At 28.5% G+C, this 21055-nt stretch overlaps 2 protein-coding genes across 5 annotated transcripts in view; both read right to left on the reverse strand.

The window, feature by feature from the left end:
- Positions 1-21055, reverse strand: part of Stacl (SH3 and cysteine-rich domain-containing protein) — a 136109-nt gene that overhangs the window by 61912 nt on the left and 53142 nt on the right. For all 4 annotated transcript variants that reach the window (XM_088266129.1, XM_088266130.1, XM_088266131.1 and 1 more), the window contains exon 4: positions 5064-5172. In XM_088266129.1, coding sequence (XP_088122255.1) covers positions 5064-5172 — 109 coding nt within the window. The remainder of the gene's footprint in view (positions 1-5063; positions 5173-21055) is intronic.
- Positions 11475-14356, reverse strand: LOC148305781 (sodium channel protein Nach-like). The gene has a single exon (XM_088266143.1). It carries the CDS (start codon positions 12825-12827, stop codon positions 11475-11477), a length of 1353 nt encoding a protein of 450 aa, XP_088122269.1. The 5' UTR covers positions 12828-14356.

Genomic DNA, 21055 nt, shown 5'->3' on the forward strand with positions numbered 1-21055 from the left:
AACTCGAAAATTTGCAATTTTGGCTTAAGGATGCGGTATAATAAAGTTTTCAGCATTATATAAACTGGCAAAATACACTTTGTAGTTCAAAATGTCATAATTACGTGGGTTACAAGTAAATTCAACTTAAATTTTAAAAGCGGGTATTTTATTCAGACTAAAACCAAGAAGAAATATAACAATTTTGATGCAAACTCACCAACTTATGCAAGTATATACGAGTATGTATGTAACTTTTGCGCGATAAATATACGAACCGAATCTCATAAATTCAACCTACGGCTTCTTTGCGTGATCCTTTATATACATATATAGATTTACATACACCCGTTCATATATATGTACATATGTACAGTAAGTAATATATTAGAAGATTACCTGCCTTATAAATTATGCTTAACCAAATGCCTGACCATGACATTAAGAATACGTTTTATTTGTACGTACCTACATAGAAAATTGGGATTTAGAGCTTAGGATTTAAGCATCACAATACCCGTTTTTCTAATCATACTTTAATGTACATGCAAAAATATATAGGCCAATCATCTCCTCCTTCTATCCTTCTCTTATCTGGTTAAAATCATCATTTTCTGGATGATTTGATGCTGCTTGAGACTATGTGTCAAAAACCCACGGATAAAACAGCTGTCCTTCTTTTGTTTAAAAATATTTAGAGTCATAATTCATATCGCACTTATCTTTTCAATAAATATTTAATAAATTGTCTTTATTGTATTTGATTTTCTGTTTATTTATAAAAGGTTTCGTCACTAGGCTAGATTTTTTAAAATTAAAGTTAATATCGCACACAAATAAGAAGGATATTGCTATTTGTTTCACAAGAATAGCTCTAGATGTCATTTCCAAACTAAAACCATAATTGGAGCTTGGATATTGTACATGCACAAAAATTCCTAAAATTCAAGTGGTGTGGATGTTCAAAAACATTGGAGTGGCGTATGTTATACAAGTAAATAAAGAGATTACTTAACCTAGTTGATGACATATTCTAAGCCCTAACTACGGACTTCTATATTTCTTTCTCGTAAATTGCTCGGCTTTCGCGAGACATTTAAAATAAATCTTGATAGTAATCCCTTGGAGAATAAATCTATTGTTTACGTTCATATAAATTTTTGGACATGTTATATGTTAAACATTCGTAGTATAAATAGTATTTTACTAATATGACCTGGTTTATATATTATTTACGTTTTAAAAATACTTTTCTCGTATAAAAAACATACCTTAGTTCATTCCCCTAAAAGATCTCGTAAAGCTACATCGGATATATAAAGAAGTTAAGGATGTTTTTTAAAGCACGTTCATGATCCTTCCATCTAAAGAGGTTTCATGCAGTATATTTTATTCAAAGGAAAGAGGATAACGTAGTATACGATATCTTATGGGATCAATATTAATCTTATCACTCTAGAGCTGACATATGGCATCATTTTATTTTTACATTTTACATGAACCGAACCGTGCATACTAAGAAATGAAATTATGTAAACGAAGTGTAGCTTCGACAATAAGCCAAAAGTGTCTACTTTCAGTTCCTTTATACAAACTCCTATTCATATAATCGTAAATGTATAACGGTTATTATTATACATTACGCATTTCATGAACTGCATATCTGTCACTGTAATGGTGACCGAATGTCAAGATAAAATAATGCACAGATTAACGCAAAAAATATTGAAATATAATCGAAAGAATCTTGATAAATACTTCAAAAAACGTGTACATACGAGCTAACACAATATTGAACGAGTACGGATTTGCACCCCAGAGTACCCTAGCCATTACATGTATTTTCCTTTTTCATCCTAATATTTCTTTTACCTTATATTTTTTAAAGCATTTATCTTAGGCTCCTTCATTTTCACTATCTGTATCCTATAAAAATTATTCTATTCCTAGATCAAATAATCTGAAGCATAGTACTGATTTACTTGCCATCGTGTACTAGACTATCACGTTAACATTGCGTCCATAGGCAGAGGTACCAGAGGTATGCACCATTGGGTTCGGGTAGGGTGAAAATTTATATTCACATTTCACCTGAATACCGTTGTTGAAGAACATAACATCGATTCTGAGTCAATGTATATTTATTACATCGTTTCGCTTTCTGATAGCATTTTCAATGGAGCGGTTTATTTTTGAAAATTTGTTTAAAAATATCAGATGTCGAAATAACTATCGTAAAAATAAATAACCAAATAAATAACTGACATAAATAAGAAATAAGAAATAAATAACTGTTATTTAAGTAGTAAATTCACATATCGGCCAATATTTAAAGTAAACTGTTTTATTTTATATGACGAAATAACTAGACTTAGTTAAACGTTGACGAGATAAATGACGGTTTTTGTATTGTATTTTTTTCCTTCGTTTGGGATAAAAAAGGATTTATAGTTAAAAATAAATAATCGTAATATTTTTTTTACATAATGCATGTTTTATTAATAAATTTTTTTTTTCTAACCGTCAAGTGTAACTGTCAACTTATATATGTAGAATAATTAACAACATACGAAAAAAACATTTACTATTAAATTTTTGTTTTTAGTTCAAATAAAAATGTCAGCATTATTTCATTTAGCCATTTTTATTAAATATATGACTTGTGACATTTTCGAAACACAAAAAATATTTATCCTTTTAATTCCTGAAATCCTCGTGAATTTCATGAAATATTGGACGGATATAAACAATGTTAAAATTTGCTCATTCTGTATGTATAAATCATACATTAAAAATATATTACTAATGATAAATCATGAAACCCTTACAATTTTTCGTACATTCTGGTCAATTACTATAAATTGGTACAAAAAATACACTAATGAATTCTTATAGACGGATTTGGGGGAGGATCCATTTCTTGCAAGGCGAGTTGGGTAGAATGGATTAAACGGGGATTTTCCGCACGCATTTTGCTAATACACAAATGGATATTTAAAAAAACTCCCTCCCATTCCGTCTTGTCTCTTGGGAGAACGAAAGAAGCTTAAATGTTCGTTCATTTCTATAATTTATGCAAATATTGTAATTTTCTGGTATTTTAACACAATTATCTAACCAAGTAGGCTTAAGGATAGAATTTAATTATTTTAGAGCGTATTTAAAATCTGTATTCATGTTGTAGAATGACGTTCTTTTATATCCTTGTTTTTACTCCTTTTAATATGATGAGTGGACAAGGAATTTCGAATTTAAGTTTCACTTAGTAAATACTACTATTTCTAAAAATCTATTGTGACACTTGCATGCATTCCATATCATTTTCAAACACTAGATTTTAAGAAATAGTGGTATGAACTAAGTAAAACTTAAATTAAAAATGAATAGATTTTACCACAAAGTGGTTACCAAATTAATTAAGAAAAAATGAATATTTAATAAAAATACCTTTTTTTGTTGTTGTCACTTTTCGATCTTATCATATAGATATCTAAAGTTTCATTCAAAGGTGCCTAACCATTTTTGATTTAGTGGTCTCTGTCGAAATTTCTCGCCGAAGGCAAGAAGGAAATTGCTAGAATGTCAACTCGTAGAGAAGAGGGAGGAACAAAAATATATTGCCCACTTCCAAGCCCTCCCTTCCGTCTTCTAGAGCTTCTAGTATTGCGCTGCCGTGAAACCATATCCTGAATAATATATTTTATTTTTTTATAAAGTTTTTCCAAATTTTACAAACTAGAAAATAATGTCATAAATGTGTGAAAGGAAAAATATTACCAATACAGTTTTTTAGTAAAAGAGCAAAAAGAGTTTGGATTAAATGCAATAAAAGGATTAGAAAAAAAAGTTTGAAAAAAATTAATCTGTCAAAAACATCAGATTTGCTTGGTGGGTTTCCGAAAAACCAATTGACTCTAAAAAATTATGTATGAGTAAATACATTTAAAAACGTAAGTAAATAAAATATTATGAAACCTCTTACCAGTATTGGAAATTAAATTCTAAGTGAGAAGCCGCCGAAAAGATGGGTGAGATGGTGTAAGGTAGGGATGAAGCATAACTTGCGGAAGGAAACGTTTGATCACGATATGTAGAAGTGAAATTCAACCTTCTTGACAGTAAATAATATATTATATGTACTAGTACTAGTTAATCTTCAGAGTGTGCCGAGAATTGAGAGATCCCCTAAGGGTGGAAAACCTACCAGCCAAACACTTTTAATGCAAGGTAAGTGAATAATATATGAATGTGTATTCTTAAGGTATGCTTTCCATCTACTGAAATAAGGAAACGATGTAGGGCGTGAAAGGAATCCTATTAAATGCGACTGTCTCATGTTTGTACGAGTGTACGGATAATGGAAAAGTATATCTATCATTCACTTCATAGGAACTGAGAAAGTAGGCAGATATATTTTTGTATTGAAGAGAAATACGAGTAAGATGGAGCTTATTCTTAATGGAGTTTATCGATTAATTATTTTGTCAGGAGTCTTTATAGGAGACTAAGATGGGTATCATAATGGATCTTATCCAGATAGGTGGGTAGTTGGTTTAGGTATAGGTTACCTTATCTAATGTAATCCTTTTCTGAACCTGCCCTTATTATCTATTAATAAATAACGTCATTAATTGATTCGGCAGTCACTTTGTGGTAAAATCTATCCATTTTTAATTAATGTTTTACTTAGTAAATACCACTATTTCTTAAAATCTACTGTGACACGTGTTTCGATGCATTCCGCATCATTTTCAAACACCGTATACGGTGTTTGAAAATGATGCGGAATGCATCGAAACACGTGTCACAGTAGATTTTAAGAAATAGTGGTATTTACTAAGTAAAACATTAATTAAAAATAAATAACGTAATAAATACCGAACATATAGTGTATACGTGTTCAATAAGAAATAGATAATGGAAGCGGGTTTAAAGTAGAAATGATATAGATCGCGTCTGCTACAATAATTAAGTATATTTTCAGCAACACTCGCATGTGCCACGTATTATTTTCTTTTAAAATTACAATGTTTCAAATAAAATTAATAAAAACACTTTGCAATATGGTGCATGTGCATGTTTACCTTTCTTTTCTTAGTTCTCCATTTCTCTTCCTGTAAGTGGCTACCAGCATCTGAAGCTCTCCAGCTTGCTGCTCGTACATTTGAGACAGCTGTGATGTAAAGTCCGAAACTGCAAGTAAAAAGTTCAATATTAGCGAAAAAGGTAAGTGTTGCTCGAAAATAGTTGTTAACCAAACAATGTAATTCGTTAGCGGTGAATATCTAAAAGAAAACATTATACTTTCAATTTATTAAAGTCATATATACCGGCAAACCGGATTATCTAAAACAAGCAATACATGCCCTAATATGTACTCGTTTCTACCTATGTACACATAAATATTATACGAAAAACTTCTATTCTCTATTCCTCTTTTATTTTTCCATAGATTATTGATCCCCTTTCATTAAAATCAATGTACTTATTTCAATTATTGATTGATTGATTGTTAAATTATGGGTTGTGCTCCATAGCACGTGGATAAAATCATGGAATTTTTTAGAGGTTTCACTATATCAGAACTTGGTAACTTTTTCCAAACACAAGCTGCTAACTGTAAGGCTTACTCTCTAAAAGTATTCAATTGAAATATATGTGTACATCAAGAGCATGTAAATATTTATTTCTCACTGGAATATTATTTAAAAAAAAAACAAATATAAATAAATCTGTAATCGAATTTATTATCGCTTGCAAAGGTTATTTCAATCATATTAATCTGCTTGCCTGAATTCCCTCTTTTACTTAATATCCGTTTGTAACATCAAAGAATGTTTAAGGATCAACCAAAAGGTTAGATCCAAAATAAATTATCGATACCGATATTCTGCTTAACATTAAAAATCTATAATACAATATAACAGGTATTAATGAAAAGAAAAATAGCACATAAAAAATTCTTACATTAACCTAATTATTGAATTTTAATGGCTAAATATGTTTTAGCCATTAAAATAGCCAGCCCTGCAGGTACGTTAAAAGAAATAAAGAGTTCTGTTGTTTTTTTTTTACAAAGATGCAATGAAATTACTATAGAAATATTGATCGAGCTTACACAGCATTGATCTTATGCAGATTACTCTTAACAATATTAGTTGCGTTAAATGGTCAGAAGAATAAAAAGAAAAGTATTAAGTACGAAGTAGAAAGTACAAAATTTTCAAGTTAAAACGTTTCTGTCTAAAGTTTTTATTTTTACTTAGAGACGTTAAAAATGAATAATTTTTAATATTTTGAAACCTCTGAAAGAGTCAAACTTGTGCTTGAAAATTAGTTATTACTTATTAAATCTATGCGACATACACATTCAGGAACATAAAAAAGCTTATTGCCATCATTCGTTTGCGAGAGATTTGTACTTATTAGCATTGTAAAATCTGCGCAAAGCTAGAATTCATCTTGTCCATTTAAAAAATAATTAATTTCCTTATGTATAAATATATCATTTTTATATATTTCAATTTTTGTTATAAAAATTAAATTAAGTTTGTAACACAACATAACTTTATTCTTATTAAAATTTTAATAAGGTGTGTTATAGTAATTTTGTAATTCTTAATCTAAACGTTAATTGAACATTTAGTTAAGTAATATTCCAATTGTTATGTATGCTATTTATATCTATGCATGAACTCGTCATAAACTCATAAATACTTAAAATACAAATTTGTTCTATATTTCACTACCCATAAATTTTGGACACATTAAATTTAGATTAAAAGCATTATGATGTACTTAAATTGCTTAAGAAGTAATTGTATTTATTGATTTTCACCCACGTTCTATACTATCTTTAATCATGTTTTTTTACCTTTATTATGTTGTATAATAATATTTTTGCGTTTCAAAATAATTAAATTAAATTAAATTCAATTCAACTTAATCTTTATTCGTTAAAGCTGTTTCAATACTTAAACATTTTTTATGTTCTTTCTATGTTGTACTAAACATAACTTTCGGCCTACGAGTATAAGTGTCGGTAGATTTTGGGGTGGAGTTATACCTTTTCTTAACACAATATATTCGTATTGTACGTTTTTACCATTAAAAACTCAACCTCGGGATTTCTTGTGAGTGATATCATTTCAGTGAATACTTAACAATGCGTATATTTGATATTCCAGCCAAATCTTGTCGAGAATTTTTCATAAAGATGTAATTTTTCATAACATTTTTTCCTTTTCTCAGAAATATTTATAAAAATATGTTGTTATTTGAATACATAGAGTGAGTAATATTTACAATTCATATCTTGTACTGTAAGATGCACAACCGTTTCCTTTATCCAGGAACTATCGGTAATTAAAAGATTGTCAAATTATCCATGTATGCAAAAATAGGATTATTTAAAATATTTGGCATTTTACTAAAAATAATAATAATATCAGTCGCGAGAAAAGTTGAAGGAAACCAACAGGGGGTAGATCTCTTAAAATACATAAACAAATCAAATGAGGAAATGAATTAGATCCTCTTAAAACTATACATTCAATATGGCGAAGAACCGCCAAGTACGATGAAAAAGATGAAGGATTTACAATTCCTTACTTTTTATCTAGTTATTTTGCCGAAATATCCGAAACAACTGAAAAATGTGAATATTAAACAGCTTTGTGAATATTTAGATTCTTCAAATAAAGATTAAAAATTTAGCAAAAGTGGGAACTTAAAATCAGAAATTAAGATGATTTAAGAGATACCGCTTAATAAATTCAATAAATATGCTAATAGCGTTTGATTTCGGTCCATAAAAATAAATGGAAAATACCGCAAGCAAAAGTCAATTGGTTATTTCCTTTGTCACACAATCACGAGCTATGAAATTGGTTTTGGATTTCACAGGATCGTTAAGGCTGGGTAATTATTTTGGTAGACAACATGGAATTCACAAACGATTTAATAAAATATTTATTTTAATGCGCGTCCATTTCTCGTCAAATATTGTACATATTAAAATTTACACTATAAATATTTAAACCTTCTCAAAATACTTATTACTACCGAATAGTACCTAAAATACCTCATCGGATGTATGTAATAATATATAAATATATATATTCCTTTCACCACAGAAGGAATCGAACATGGATGGGAGATAAATCAAAAAATAATATTGGCGATAACTTTCTGTTTTTTTTTCTTATTATAAGAACTAACAAAATAACCTTGTTACATTCTACTACCTTGTTACTTAAAAATAACCTTGTTACATTCTATTTGTTGTTCCTTGATAAGAAGATACGTGTGTGTTATATTTGAAAAATCAGTGAATTTATACAAAGAAGATATAGCCGACGATTTGTATTATTTGTTTTGTAAAATAATTAAAAAAATAAAAATATTACTATTGGTGGCATCTCACATATCATGAAATACATGTTTTATATAATATTAAACATAGCTAAGGAGTAGAAAACACGTATAGAGCATCTTATTCTTGAACAAACGTATCTAAAAACGCTAATGCCTGTTTATAGAAAATTAACATATCGTTATAATGAAGAATATTACATGAAAGAGGCGTGTTTGACGACATGTAATTCTGTATACTCAAGAATATGGATACATCATTTAAGGTTTTATCCGAAATGAAATGTTTTCAAGACGAGTAGTCTTTTGCACTCGAATAATTAAATATACAAGTACTGGTTCTACTCGGGACAATGGAAGTGGCTGTACTTAATCGAGTACTTAATTTAATGTGGTTTCTGACTGACAAGATATCATCAAGCTTCCTTCGGGTAAAAGTCGTTGGATCCGGATATTACAAAATGAGGAAATGTAGATATCAAATATTATGACTGAACGGAACCGGATACTTGATTAAATAAGGTTAATATTTGGGTGTTTAACGGCGTGATTTTTTTTAAACAATATAAATTATTTTACTTAATAATTTTGGTCTCATAATGAATTTGGGGGTAACATAAAATGTTGCATGTAATTACATCCAAAACCTATTTGCAGATTATCATGATTCCTTTAAAATAAATGTTAAATATGATCTAAAAACGCCCCAAGGAAAAGCTTGAAAAAATTATGAAAAAGATAAAAATTATGGCGAGTAAAATTATTTACATTGATCATATTTTTTTTTCTTCGATTATAATAAATTCACTACCTAAAAGCCATTTAAAAAAAATACTCTTTTTTACGTTCCTTGCAGATCTAAAAGTGATAGAAGAAAAGTGAAGTTAAAAAATTACTTTTTTGAAAATAAAACTCATCTTGCTCAATATTTAATAATATATAATAACTAAAATATTTTAATAATGACAAATATTAAGGTGCACAAAATGTAATTTGTTAATTGATTAATCACGTTTACTGCCGTTTGACGCTTTTGGGTATAGAATTATGGAATATACCTCTAGCGATGCATTTTTTGCTAACTATGACCTCGAAAATAATTTTAAGGCATAATATGTAGTAACGATAACGGTTAAATTGCGTCAAAGCTATTAATGGACAGATTAATTGATAATTATCATTTTATGTTTTATTTTATTACAAAAATATGTTAGAGAGTGAAGAAAATTTGAAATATGCATATAATGTGGTTTTGTTTATTCATCTACAATAATTTAAATTAGGTATGTACATGTATGTAATAATTTTATATATATATATATATATATATATATATATATATATATATATATATATATATATATATATATATATATATATATATATATATATATATATATATATATATATATATATAAATATTAAGCTCGTTCTTGAGAGAATTATAAATAACACACTTTAATGGAATATTAAAGTCATGCAAATTAAATTTTCTCCGAGACGAATCCCCCGAAGCATTTTCATGCTGCCTCGCCAACAAGTAACGGGAGATACCTTTGATCTCTTATATAAAAACTAAAGGTTCAAGCATGAAAATGATTTAATTTTGATTAAATAATGTTTTCTAATTAAAAACAAGGCTAAATCTAACAACCCATACATTCTTAGATCTTTAAAATTTTGACGCAATTAAAAAAAATAGGTTTACACGCGTACACCGGTGATAATAATAATTAAGGAAAACTCAAGGTCTATAATTTTTAAACCGGGTAGTGCCGTGGGGTGGGGTGAGAAAGGTCAGTATAAGGTGATCATGAATAACTTACGAAGTCTCTATTTTACAGACTTGTCCGCATGCGACAGAGAAAGGATGGTGAAGAAAAGTATGAAATTTCGATGAAAAAACTCTTTATAAATATATGTTTTAACAACTGTCGGTAAACGAACCCAGAAGGGTCGATGGTCTACCTTACTTATCACTGGAACCTAGGCTCGTAAGTGCATTTTTAAATTTCGTTAGATTAATCTTAAATGTGAGACTGTACGTATATGCAAATGTATAACTTATTATTATTATATATTACTTGGTTACAAATTATGTAACTAAATATTTCAGTGTTGTTTGGATACGCACACGTAAAACTATAATGTAGTTTTGATGACACTCGTTTAATTTTTGTAAAATAAATAAGAAAATAAGGTCTTTCTAGTAAAGAAATTAAAATTATTATTGGCCGGTAAAAATATTTTTTATAATAAAAAAAACATTTTAAAATGCATATTGTTAATTTGCAGCCAGTTTTACTTTTATTTTTAATTTTTAAACTAGCTGCAAGCAGCAACCAATCGGAGGAAATGGAAAGAAAGGGATGAGGTTTATGTCCAGCAGTGGAGGTCAGAGGGCTCATGAAGAAGAAGAAGAAAAAGATTGTTTATTTATTAAAAAATATTTATTTGTAACTTTTACATATTTTTTAATTAAGAAAAATTAAATTATGTGGGAAGAATCATGGTTACGATATAAGTAGGTACTGAACTATATATTTTTTTTAAAAATCCATCTGTCATATTATTATAATTATAAAAAAACATTTTCTGGTATGGATACATCGAGAAAAGAGTAAATATTTGCAATTATATGTATTTCTGCCATTATTGTGAAACATACAATATAGCCAAAAGTGAACAATAAATTTTAATTTATAATCAAAAAATATATTTTACCTTAATCTTTAAAGTTATTAACATAAGTTTTTATTTAGTACAATAAAATGAGTAAATCATGCGATTTAACTAGCTATAGCTGGAATCTTACAATTAAATTTTATAATTTATTTTATAATTGCACATTGCATTATATTGTATTTCATTTATTGGTGAATGTCTGCAAGAGGCGTATCAAAAAGGTAAAAATATTAAAAGAACCATCTTATTATAAGAGCAAATAATACAATATTAGTAAACACTTCTTAAAATTCTGTTCTGCAAAATATCAATAAATTATTATTAGTTCTTTATCAAATGTCATCTAGGTGTAATTAAGAGAAACGCTTATGGTAAACAGTTAATAAGATTTTTCAATACGTAATATATGGTAGATATTTTTTTTCTCGTGTAATATGTTACTCTGTCCATCTCTTCACAAAAAGAAAATAGAAAAATTCCCCAAAGCTTAAAACGGACGCACCGAAAAAGAGTCCGAACGCGTTACCTATTGCGACCACAAGATCTAGTCCAGTCCTCATTACCTGCCGGTTGTACCTCAGGGTTGGCAAACTTCGCAATAAGAAACTAGCCCGACTCTCATTCTGCGCACTGGGAACATGGTGTGCGTAGAACTCCACCAGAGAATATTCCGGTTCATTGCAGGCTGGTTGGCATTGGCATAGTGAATCTGGCGTTGCCGACTCTTCACTATCGGCCGAAGAAATGACAGCGTCGTAATAATCGTTGAGGCACTTTAAACCATTTATATCGCAGAAATGATCGCTGTAAATAGGCGGCATCAGGTGATGAGTGCAATTGCACGCTTTCAACTGAGCGTTAATACGACACTGTATAATGCAACTGGAAAAACTATACACAGAGTAGGCTGTCAAATCTTCATACTTCTCCGAGGGAAATCTACACATCCGAACTGTCGGATCTACAAATTCGACTTCGGGATTATTTGTGACTTCTACTATTGAAATCATAATGGACGCTTTGGTCCCTTGAAGAACGGTGGCTTTCATTTCCGGTTCACTGTTTATGTAGGGAACATCCTCGGGTGGGTGAATAAAAGCTTCATAATCCTCAGCAGCTAATACGTGTACTCTGCCTAAACCTTTCTTTTGGCTGGAAACTTTTAAATCTGATTCGACAGCGCTCTTAGTGTGCTTGGAGTTGAACGAATAACATAGTCCGTACTCCGTATTAATGGGTAAAAACTCCGAACAACAATCGAAATTAATTCCATTCCACGAACACTCCTTTAAAATATCTTCGCATTTTGCTCTAAATTTATCTATAATTTGATTGTAATTCGTCGGATAGTCTGTGACTTTATCTAAACAGTTGTAGCAAGTACCATCATAAAATGCAATTTCCCCCAAATAACCGGTAATATATTTATTTCGATCTTCGCCATATACCTCTTTACCGATATTCCAAACTTTTTCGCTGTTGTACAGTTCACACACAGTGATGGAAGGAAACGTAGTATTCCATCCCAGATGCGTTGTCTCCAGAGTGAAACTAATTGACTGTTCTTGTAGCGCCAATATTGAAGCGATCATCAGTTTATAAAGCCCGATGACACTGAGAAGTATCACGACTATCCAGATAGACTTCATGTACCATTTGATGTCTTTTTTTACGATATATTTCATTCCGTGGAAAGAAGTCTGTGCACATATAAAAGATAACCGTTGGACCACTTTGTATATTCTTTGACTAAAAGTCATTTTAAATTTAACAGGCATGTTTTTCTGCATTTTGTACGAGTTATAGGAACGAAAGAAACGTGTTTACTTTGAGGCTATTCGACTCCAAATAAATTATTTTTATAAAATATCGTGTAATTTAAGGATATTGCTTTTTTGTATTGCGTTGTGTGAATTAAAATATAAATCACGACTTAATGGAAAATTCTTGATGTTCATTAATACGCATTAGTTTTATAGGATTAGCCACGGCCGATGTAAAATGTGATGTATTGAATAAATAATACAAATGATCGTATTAGTCATTAGGCCTCTAAATATTACTTTATTTATTATTTCGTACAAACATAATGTTTAACATATGTTACAGGATTGCTATTAGACTGCTTAATGGATTTTTGATGTATGTGTACGTATGTATTTTTACATTATCATCATATACATTTCTACACAAATAGGTATTTATTTTATGGAACATATATTCTTCTTCTTTGATTTGGTTTGGTGTAAATATGTAAGCTATATAAGCAAAATAAAATACGCTGTTGATTTTGTTGTTTGGGTATATCGTCATATTTTAAGAATGTCACTTGTTTTCAGTTACATCAACGTGAAAAATGATATTAATAATTAAAAAACATAATTGGTCAAATAATAAGAAATCGCCTGCAAATACATTATCAATGGCCGGTTCCAATTATCAAAGTCAAAGGAGCGTATATCCGTAAATGGATAATATTGTGGACTAATTATGATAGAATTATTCCAAGCACTATTCAGAGATCAAGGCCTAGATCCTGTGAGCGTAGGACTGTCGGATGTAAATGGAAGTTTCCTATTGAAATAGCTCTGAATAGTCGTGACCATTGCTCGCCCCACTTCCCGGCGTAATGGCATTACTCCGTCCGTTCTGTATTCCATTTGAGAAGACCCGCATTTGTTTAGAGGTTTAGTATGAAGTATTTAGACCGCTGGCATTGATTAAAAATATATGTTTAATGCTTAGTATTACATGATAACCATATAAAAAATTAAGCTTAGTATAACGTAATTTCGAAACCAATACTGGTGTGCAACCCTGCCCGGGTAATTGCTGCTATTCTCTTTTTCCTACATATTATTCCTTTTCTATTTCGTTTCCCATATAACAATCAAGCTATTAACCCTTTGCTCTCAATCACCTTCATTCATTTATTTTATAACGTCGATTAGACGAAGGGAATAGTTCAGGTTCATGAAACTATAAATGGATGAGAATTTAAAATAATGAAGTAAAATGCAAACGTATATTTATGAAGTACGTACAATATTTTACAATGTACTTTATTTTGAAAATAAGATTTTAATTCATTTAATATACGTATACAAACCTATAGTTATCATAGCAGATTATGTTATCGGAGAGTAATATAATGGAGATATAAGATGCTAAGGATATATAGAAATGTTTGAGACGTTTCTCGAAGATTATCAGAGAAGGTGTACTTTTTAAGGTGAAATATCAAAATATTTTAGGTACTAGGATTAAATTGACCATTTTTCAGTGTAAAATCAATGAGAAAATGACATTGTGCGCGATAATTGGCAGGATAAATTTTAATGAAAGGAGTAATCAATTAACGAGTTATTGGTTGCATTCCAACCACTGTAGTTTGACTAAAAAGAAAGGAGTATTTTGTTTATTTAAGCGTGAAATGTAGATATAAATAATAATGACTTGATCTGAAGAAAAAAACATTACGTGAAATGATAAGATAAATATAAAGCTACATCAATCCAATACAGTGGTTAGTATTGTGCATTAAAAGCTCGAATCGGGAAAAGACAAAGAAAAAAAGTTAACGAGGTCGTTTCAAACAATTTGATGTTAAACCTTATTATCTTTTCAGTCCAGTAAAATAGATTTATTGATGGAGAAAGGTAAAACCCTCCCCCAGTAAAAGAGAAAAATGAAAATGATTGAGAACAATAACTATTATCCAAGAAATAAGGGTGGAGCAAAAGAACGGGGCGGTAAGCATTAAATTTTCTTTCAGACATATATATGTAAATATGTTTATATGTATATATATATATATATATATATATATATATATATATATATATATATATATATATATATATATATATATATATATATATATATATATATATATATATATATATATATATATATATATATATATATATATATATATATATATATATATATATATATATATATATATATATATATATATATATATATATATATATATATATATATATATATATATATATATATATATATATATATATATATATATATATATATATATATATATATATATATATATATATATATATATATATATATATATATATATATATATATATATATATATATATAAATATTTAAAAATTTATAAAGAAGACGAATGAATTCTAAAGCAATATTCCTCAGTTGATCTAATTCTCTATTTTTGTACGAAGCTGAAAACGATCACTTGCATTTTATCTGAAGCCAGTAATCCATGAATAATTTACAATACTCTCACTTAATACTTGTAATGGAACCTGTAATTAAGGGTGAAAGTAAGGACTGTACTAGACTCCTAATATTAAGGATCTCGGGTTTCTAAGCGCTTTCTCATAATAACAAGTGCTTTGTTAGTTCGAGTAAGTAAAGACGTAATTTGGAATAATATTCAGGTTCAAGATGGATATTTCATGGAACTGTTTGGAGAAACAATATTATTTGAATAATATATATATGTATATATATATATATATATATATATATATATATATATATATATATATATATATATATATATATATATATATATATATATATATATATATATATATATATATATATATATATATATATATATATATATATTGTATATATATATATTTACTTTAGTTTAGAAACTTACTAATTATTCATTAAAAAATCATGTAGGTATATTGGATTTTCCATCGGATCTGATATAAAATATATAAAAATAACATATAAAAAACATGGAGTAGTGAATCTATTATGATACTAGCTCGATAGTATTAAATGTACATAGGATTTAAGACTTATCCCTAGGTTAAAATGATTCTTTATTATTTACAGAGATAATTCAAAAACTTTTCACATTTATTGTGTTTTTTTTTCAAAAAGATTTTTCGTAGGAAAATGTTTTTGGTTTTGGATGCTCATTAGTATAATTACAACCAATTTTATTTATACTAGTAGAATTAACCAATATTGTTTAGTGCGTACAAATTTATATTCCAAAAATGCAACATAAAGTGATCACACAAGCCAAACAATGACAGGTCGAAAGTCCTGTAAACACCAATACAATATTCTCATTTATGCAATTTCACTATGTGTTTTGAGACATCATAAACAAATTCAACGTATTTTTATTGCCATTTCCTGATGGGATTCCATCGAAATGGTAAAAGGCTGTTTATTCGATTTTTGTTTGATTCCACGAACGAAATAAAACACACTTGTTAATTTGACCAACAGGAGCATTCATTCATTACCGGGTATCCTCATACGGTCTAAATATTATACAAATATACACATTTACATGCATCGAAAGTGATTTCTATGTAAACATGTACATTAGTAACCTATTTACATTTAAATGAGTAACCTACATTCGGTTTCCGTGCGTTAGGTTCATCCTTATGGAGCAGAATTAATTTTATTAGCAAGCTCTACTTTGCATGGGTGTAGCAATAAGAGACGACTCTGCACATCACTTCCCGTTTCCACCATTATATAATAAATACTTATGGTACTTTGTTATCCAGCCGTCAACATGTCAACACATTCACCAATTCTACCCATTATTGACAACCACAGTACTCAAATTCTTGGAAGTTCTATATATATGAACCAATTTAGAAACCTTGTTCGTGAATCATTATAATTTCACTAGAGATGTGTGTGATTATAATCCAGGATTCGGACCTCACATACTAATATAAGAGTTTCTGCTTAGTAAAAAGCTTCTTTACATCTCACCAATAGATGTCTCTAGTGAAATTCTAGTGATTCAAGAACAAGGTTTCTAAATTGGTTCATATATGTCAATACATATTTGCATGGCGTCATAGAAGTGTGATAATATGACTTCTCAATCACCAAATCGCCCTCGCATATTATTGCCCAAAATAGAATTTGATAAAAATACTTTGTCATATGATCTCACATTCAGGAATTTAACGAGCATAAAACCCTTCTGCCCTCATTGAATAATACGGACATCTTCTACCCGAAGTAGTATTTCAATTTTTTTTTATAAACATCCTGACATACATGGGAAACTGTGATTTTTTTATATAAAATTGGACATCATTTTCCTGAAAATAAAATGCAACGTACGCAGAGGCGTATGTAGAGACATACAATTAAAAACTATTGTCTAAGAAACATCAATCTCGTTTTTTTTATTTTAAAAGATTGTTTTTAACCCATTATTTTTTACTGGATGTATACCACACCCGCCTACGATCCTCACTATTAATATAATTTTATAAAAATATATAAAATTTACAAAGTGACTTTTTGGGTAACACAAAATAATTTTTTCTTACACCCATAAAATGGACAAACAATATATTTATTCGATAATGAACAATCGCATTTTAGTTGCAACTGTGTATGTAAAAAATGACCTCTGTTTAAATGTTTACGTGTATTTAGTAAATACGTGTCTAGTAAAGTTTTAATACTGTTTCTAAAACATATGTTAAATAAATGTTTATAACCTGAGATTACTGTCGGTATTTTTTTTTGCCGAAAGCAAACGAAAATCCTTTTATAAAGTATGAAAATGGTTAGTGCAAATTTATCTGTTCGGTTACATATCTACGAAATTTTAAAACTTGCTGAGTGGGTTTAACATAATCAGAAATCAATTTATTTGATTTTTTTTTCGTAAACCATAATCGAGTTTCGACAGGGTTAAAACTTATTTTCCGAGTTCGATTATACAACGAGATTACTCAATTACATCGCCTGCGGATCCCGAATTTTGTGTACTTATATAATTTGAATTTGAATATAATTTGAATTAGATAAAACAGATTTTTGTAAAAGTTTTAATAATAACTTGAAGTAAATCAGTATTTTCCCTTGTTATCTAAAAACTTAAAATTAAAAAATTAATTGCTGAACGAACACATATGTATACGCGGATGATTTTTTTTTGTATTTGAAACTTTTACAGCTGTAAAAAGGATACATGGCGCAGGAAGTAACTGTACTCAGACCATTAGTATTTTTATTTATGAACAAGAAATAGTCATTATATTTTATAATTTATATTTGAAGCAATAACTTTGTGATTATCCATTATATAATTTAAATATAACTATAAATTACAGTGATTTTAAAACAATGTTATAGTGTCGGGTTGTGGTCCCGTGTTTAGTGTCGCGGACTCTTAAATCAGAGTTTCTCGGTTCGAACCCACTCTACCACAATTTGATACCTATTTCTAATAATAGGCCGCTTTGGCTCACAGATATAGTATGAAATTGAAATATTTTGTATTAATAATAATAACAAATATTTATCTTTTTTTATATATATTTTAATTACATTATATTTTATTAAGCGGTAACGCATGTAAATACTTGATTATTGATTTTTTCAGAAATTACAAAAAATTATACACACATATATATATATATATATATATATATATATATATATATATATATATATATATATATATATATATATATATATATATATATATATATATATATATATATATATATATATATATATATATATATATATATATATATATAATATATATATACATTACTATAATATATTCTTAGTGATGAGATAACGCGTAATCGGTGAGTGCTGTTGAGGACAGTCAAAAAAAATGAAAGAAATGTTCGATGTTGTGCACGCACATTTGTATCCTTCATCTAGGTGGGTACCTGTCGGAGACTTAAATTTTCAAATAAGGTTCGATGAAAATATTTTATAAGACAGAAAATAAGGTATTTTAATAAAATATTTTTATTTCTCAGCCTACGAGTATGTATTTGTACAAAAACATATTATGGTATTTCAAGGGTAAATTATTGTATGCATGTATAATATAATAAACCTACACGTATGTATGTATTATGTATGTATGTACTCGTATGTATAAACGTACATCGTAAGACAAAAAGCATTCGCTGTAGGATTGAATTACATTCGTTACGTTAATTTTATTTAGCTGGAATTTAATTAACAAATTCAGTTTAATTACTTCACGATTCCTCGCGTTATAAAAGCAAAGTAGGAATGAATATAACTTCCTTTCGCCAATGTGCCAGCTATTTTAATCTGTCGGAAATACCATTCACATTTTTCTTATACATATGTTAACGTAACTTTCATATTATATGACAAATAATTGTTGTTTATTTTAATTTCAATAAAAAAATATTACCATGAAAATATTTGATGTTTTGTATATAAAATAAAAAAAAAAGTAAATTTACTTTACCTAACATAGATATTTAATAACTTGATTTTTTTTTTATTATTTTACATGAAAAATGTCAATCCACACCTAAAACTTAACTACACACAAACAGTAAAGCAGTTTTTTAATAGGAAAATTCATTTTGAAAATGATAAAAGTACTATGGGTATTTTATGTCCATGAAAAGTTTTCTTTATACTAACAACAAACAAACAAAAATATCTGACAAAGAAATTATTCTGGAAAGTGAGCGAGCTATCATAAACGGCATTAAATCTTTTAAGCCGTGGGTCACAAATCAAGAGTAAACGCAAAAATATTATGTTAAAATATAAATCATCAAAACTTTTTAGCTTATTGTCATATTTTATTGCATAACAACTTTGTTTCATTATAATGAATTTATGATGAAAATTATATTTGGTTTATAAAAATTAAAATTATTTAAATAAATATTGTAAAATGTGCCCTCGGTACGGGAAAACGCACTTAAGGCAGAGTGTTGTAATTTGTAATTATGCATTTGATGAAATAAATAAAGATATCAATTTGAAAAATTAATATGTATGTTTACTTTTTGCATTATAATTACAGTTTGATGCCCAAACTTGAGAATACACTAATATATATTGTTTATGCATATTTTCACTTATTAACAGAATTCCCTTGAAATATGAGGCATATTATTTTATGAATAAAATCACAGGTTTATGAGATTTCATCAAATGAATGGGCACTTGGTAGGGCAGTATTTCTTATTTACATACATAAGGCATGAACGGGAATATCTCATTACGCTTGTAGGGCATCAAATTTCCACCATAACAATTTAATCTCACAGAAAAACGAGCATTTACGAACTGGTGTCTGCGTAAATATGAACGATACGTTTCGTTATACGTTATACAGCGGCGGATAATGATTTAAGTAAAAACAAAGTATTTACTTCGACGATGTTTTTCGGTTTAACTTAATTCGAACGCTTTTCCCGCTTCTCAAACTAACCATAGATACTCCCGAGAAGTCAAACAAGAAGTGACATGAAATTTATGATATTGATATTGACATTCTACCCATGCTTGTCAATCATGGGTAGAATGGTGAATGTAACACGTGTGTTACATTCATTAAAAAAACAGCATATGACAGGTCAAAAGCCCTGTAATTATTCCATTTTCCATATTCTTTTGTTTTTTTTTATTATTATTCAAGATATTTCAATGGTGTTATTTAATTTTTTTTTAAACGAACATATGATTTTACCCCACAGAGGTGTTGTTGTCAAAAAATATTATTATCATTTAGTTATTTAGAAAAGTATAAATAAATCTGAGCATTTACAGGACCTAAATTATGTTTAGTAAATTGATAACACAAACTGGAAAATGATAGGCCGTTATCTCTGTAGAAACCCAGACTTCTCTATTCTTTTTAAATTAAGTATTACTTGGGATATGGGAGACATACTTAAATCTCGATAACTTTTTTTGCACCATTTATTTAAGAAAAATTGATGTTGTTGCCAATATATTTTTTATGTAGTATTAATTCCTTTGCAATTTTTACTTAGTATTTTTGTGCTCACCAAAAATGAATTTTTCAGTTTTGATTTTTTCCCAAAACATTATATTTCGATTATTTATTTTTTCGATTATGTAATTTTCTATCGTAATGTAAACATTAGAGCGTAATTTTATAAGCCATGCTTAAATGTGAATTATGTCTTGAGTTCGGGAAAATGCTCGTACATCTTAATTAGGGGCATTATTTGCACGAAGGTCCGATGAT

This window comes from Brachycentrus maculatus, unplaced genomic scaffold (genome assembly GCF_059751285.1).
Source record: "Brachycentrus maculatus isolate JH-2025_06_01 unplaced genomic scaffold, ASM5975128v1 h1tg000262l, whole genome shotgun sequence".
NCBI classification, from domain to species: Eukaryota; Metazoa; Arthropoda; class Insecta; order Trichoptera; family Brachycentridae; genus Brachycentrus; species Brachycentrus maculatus.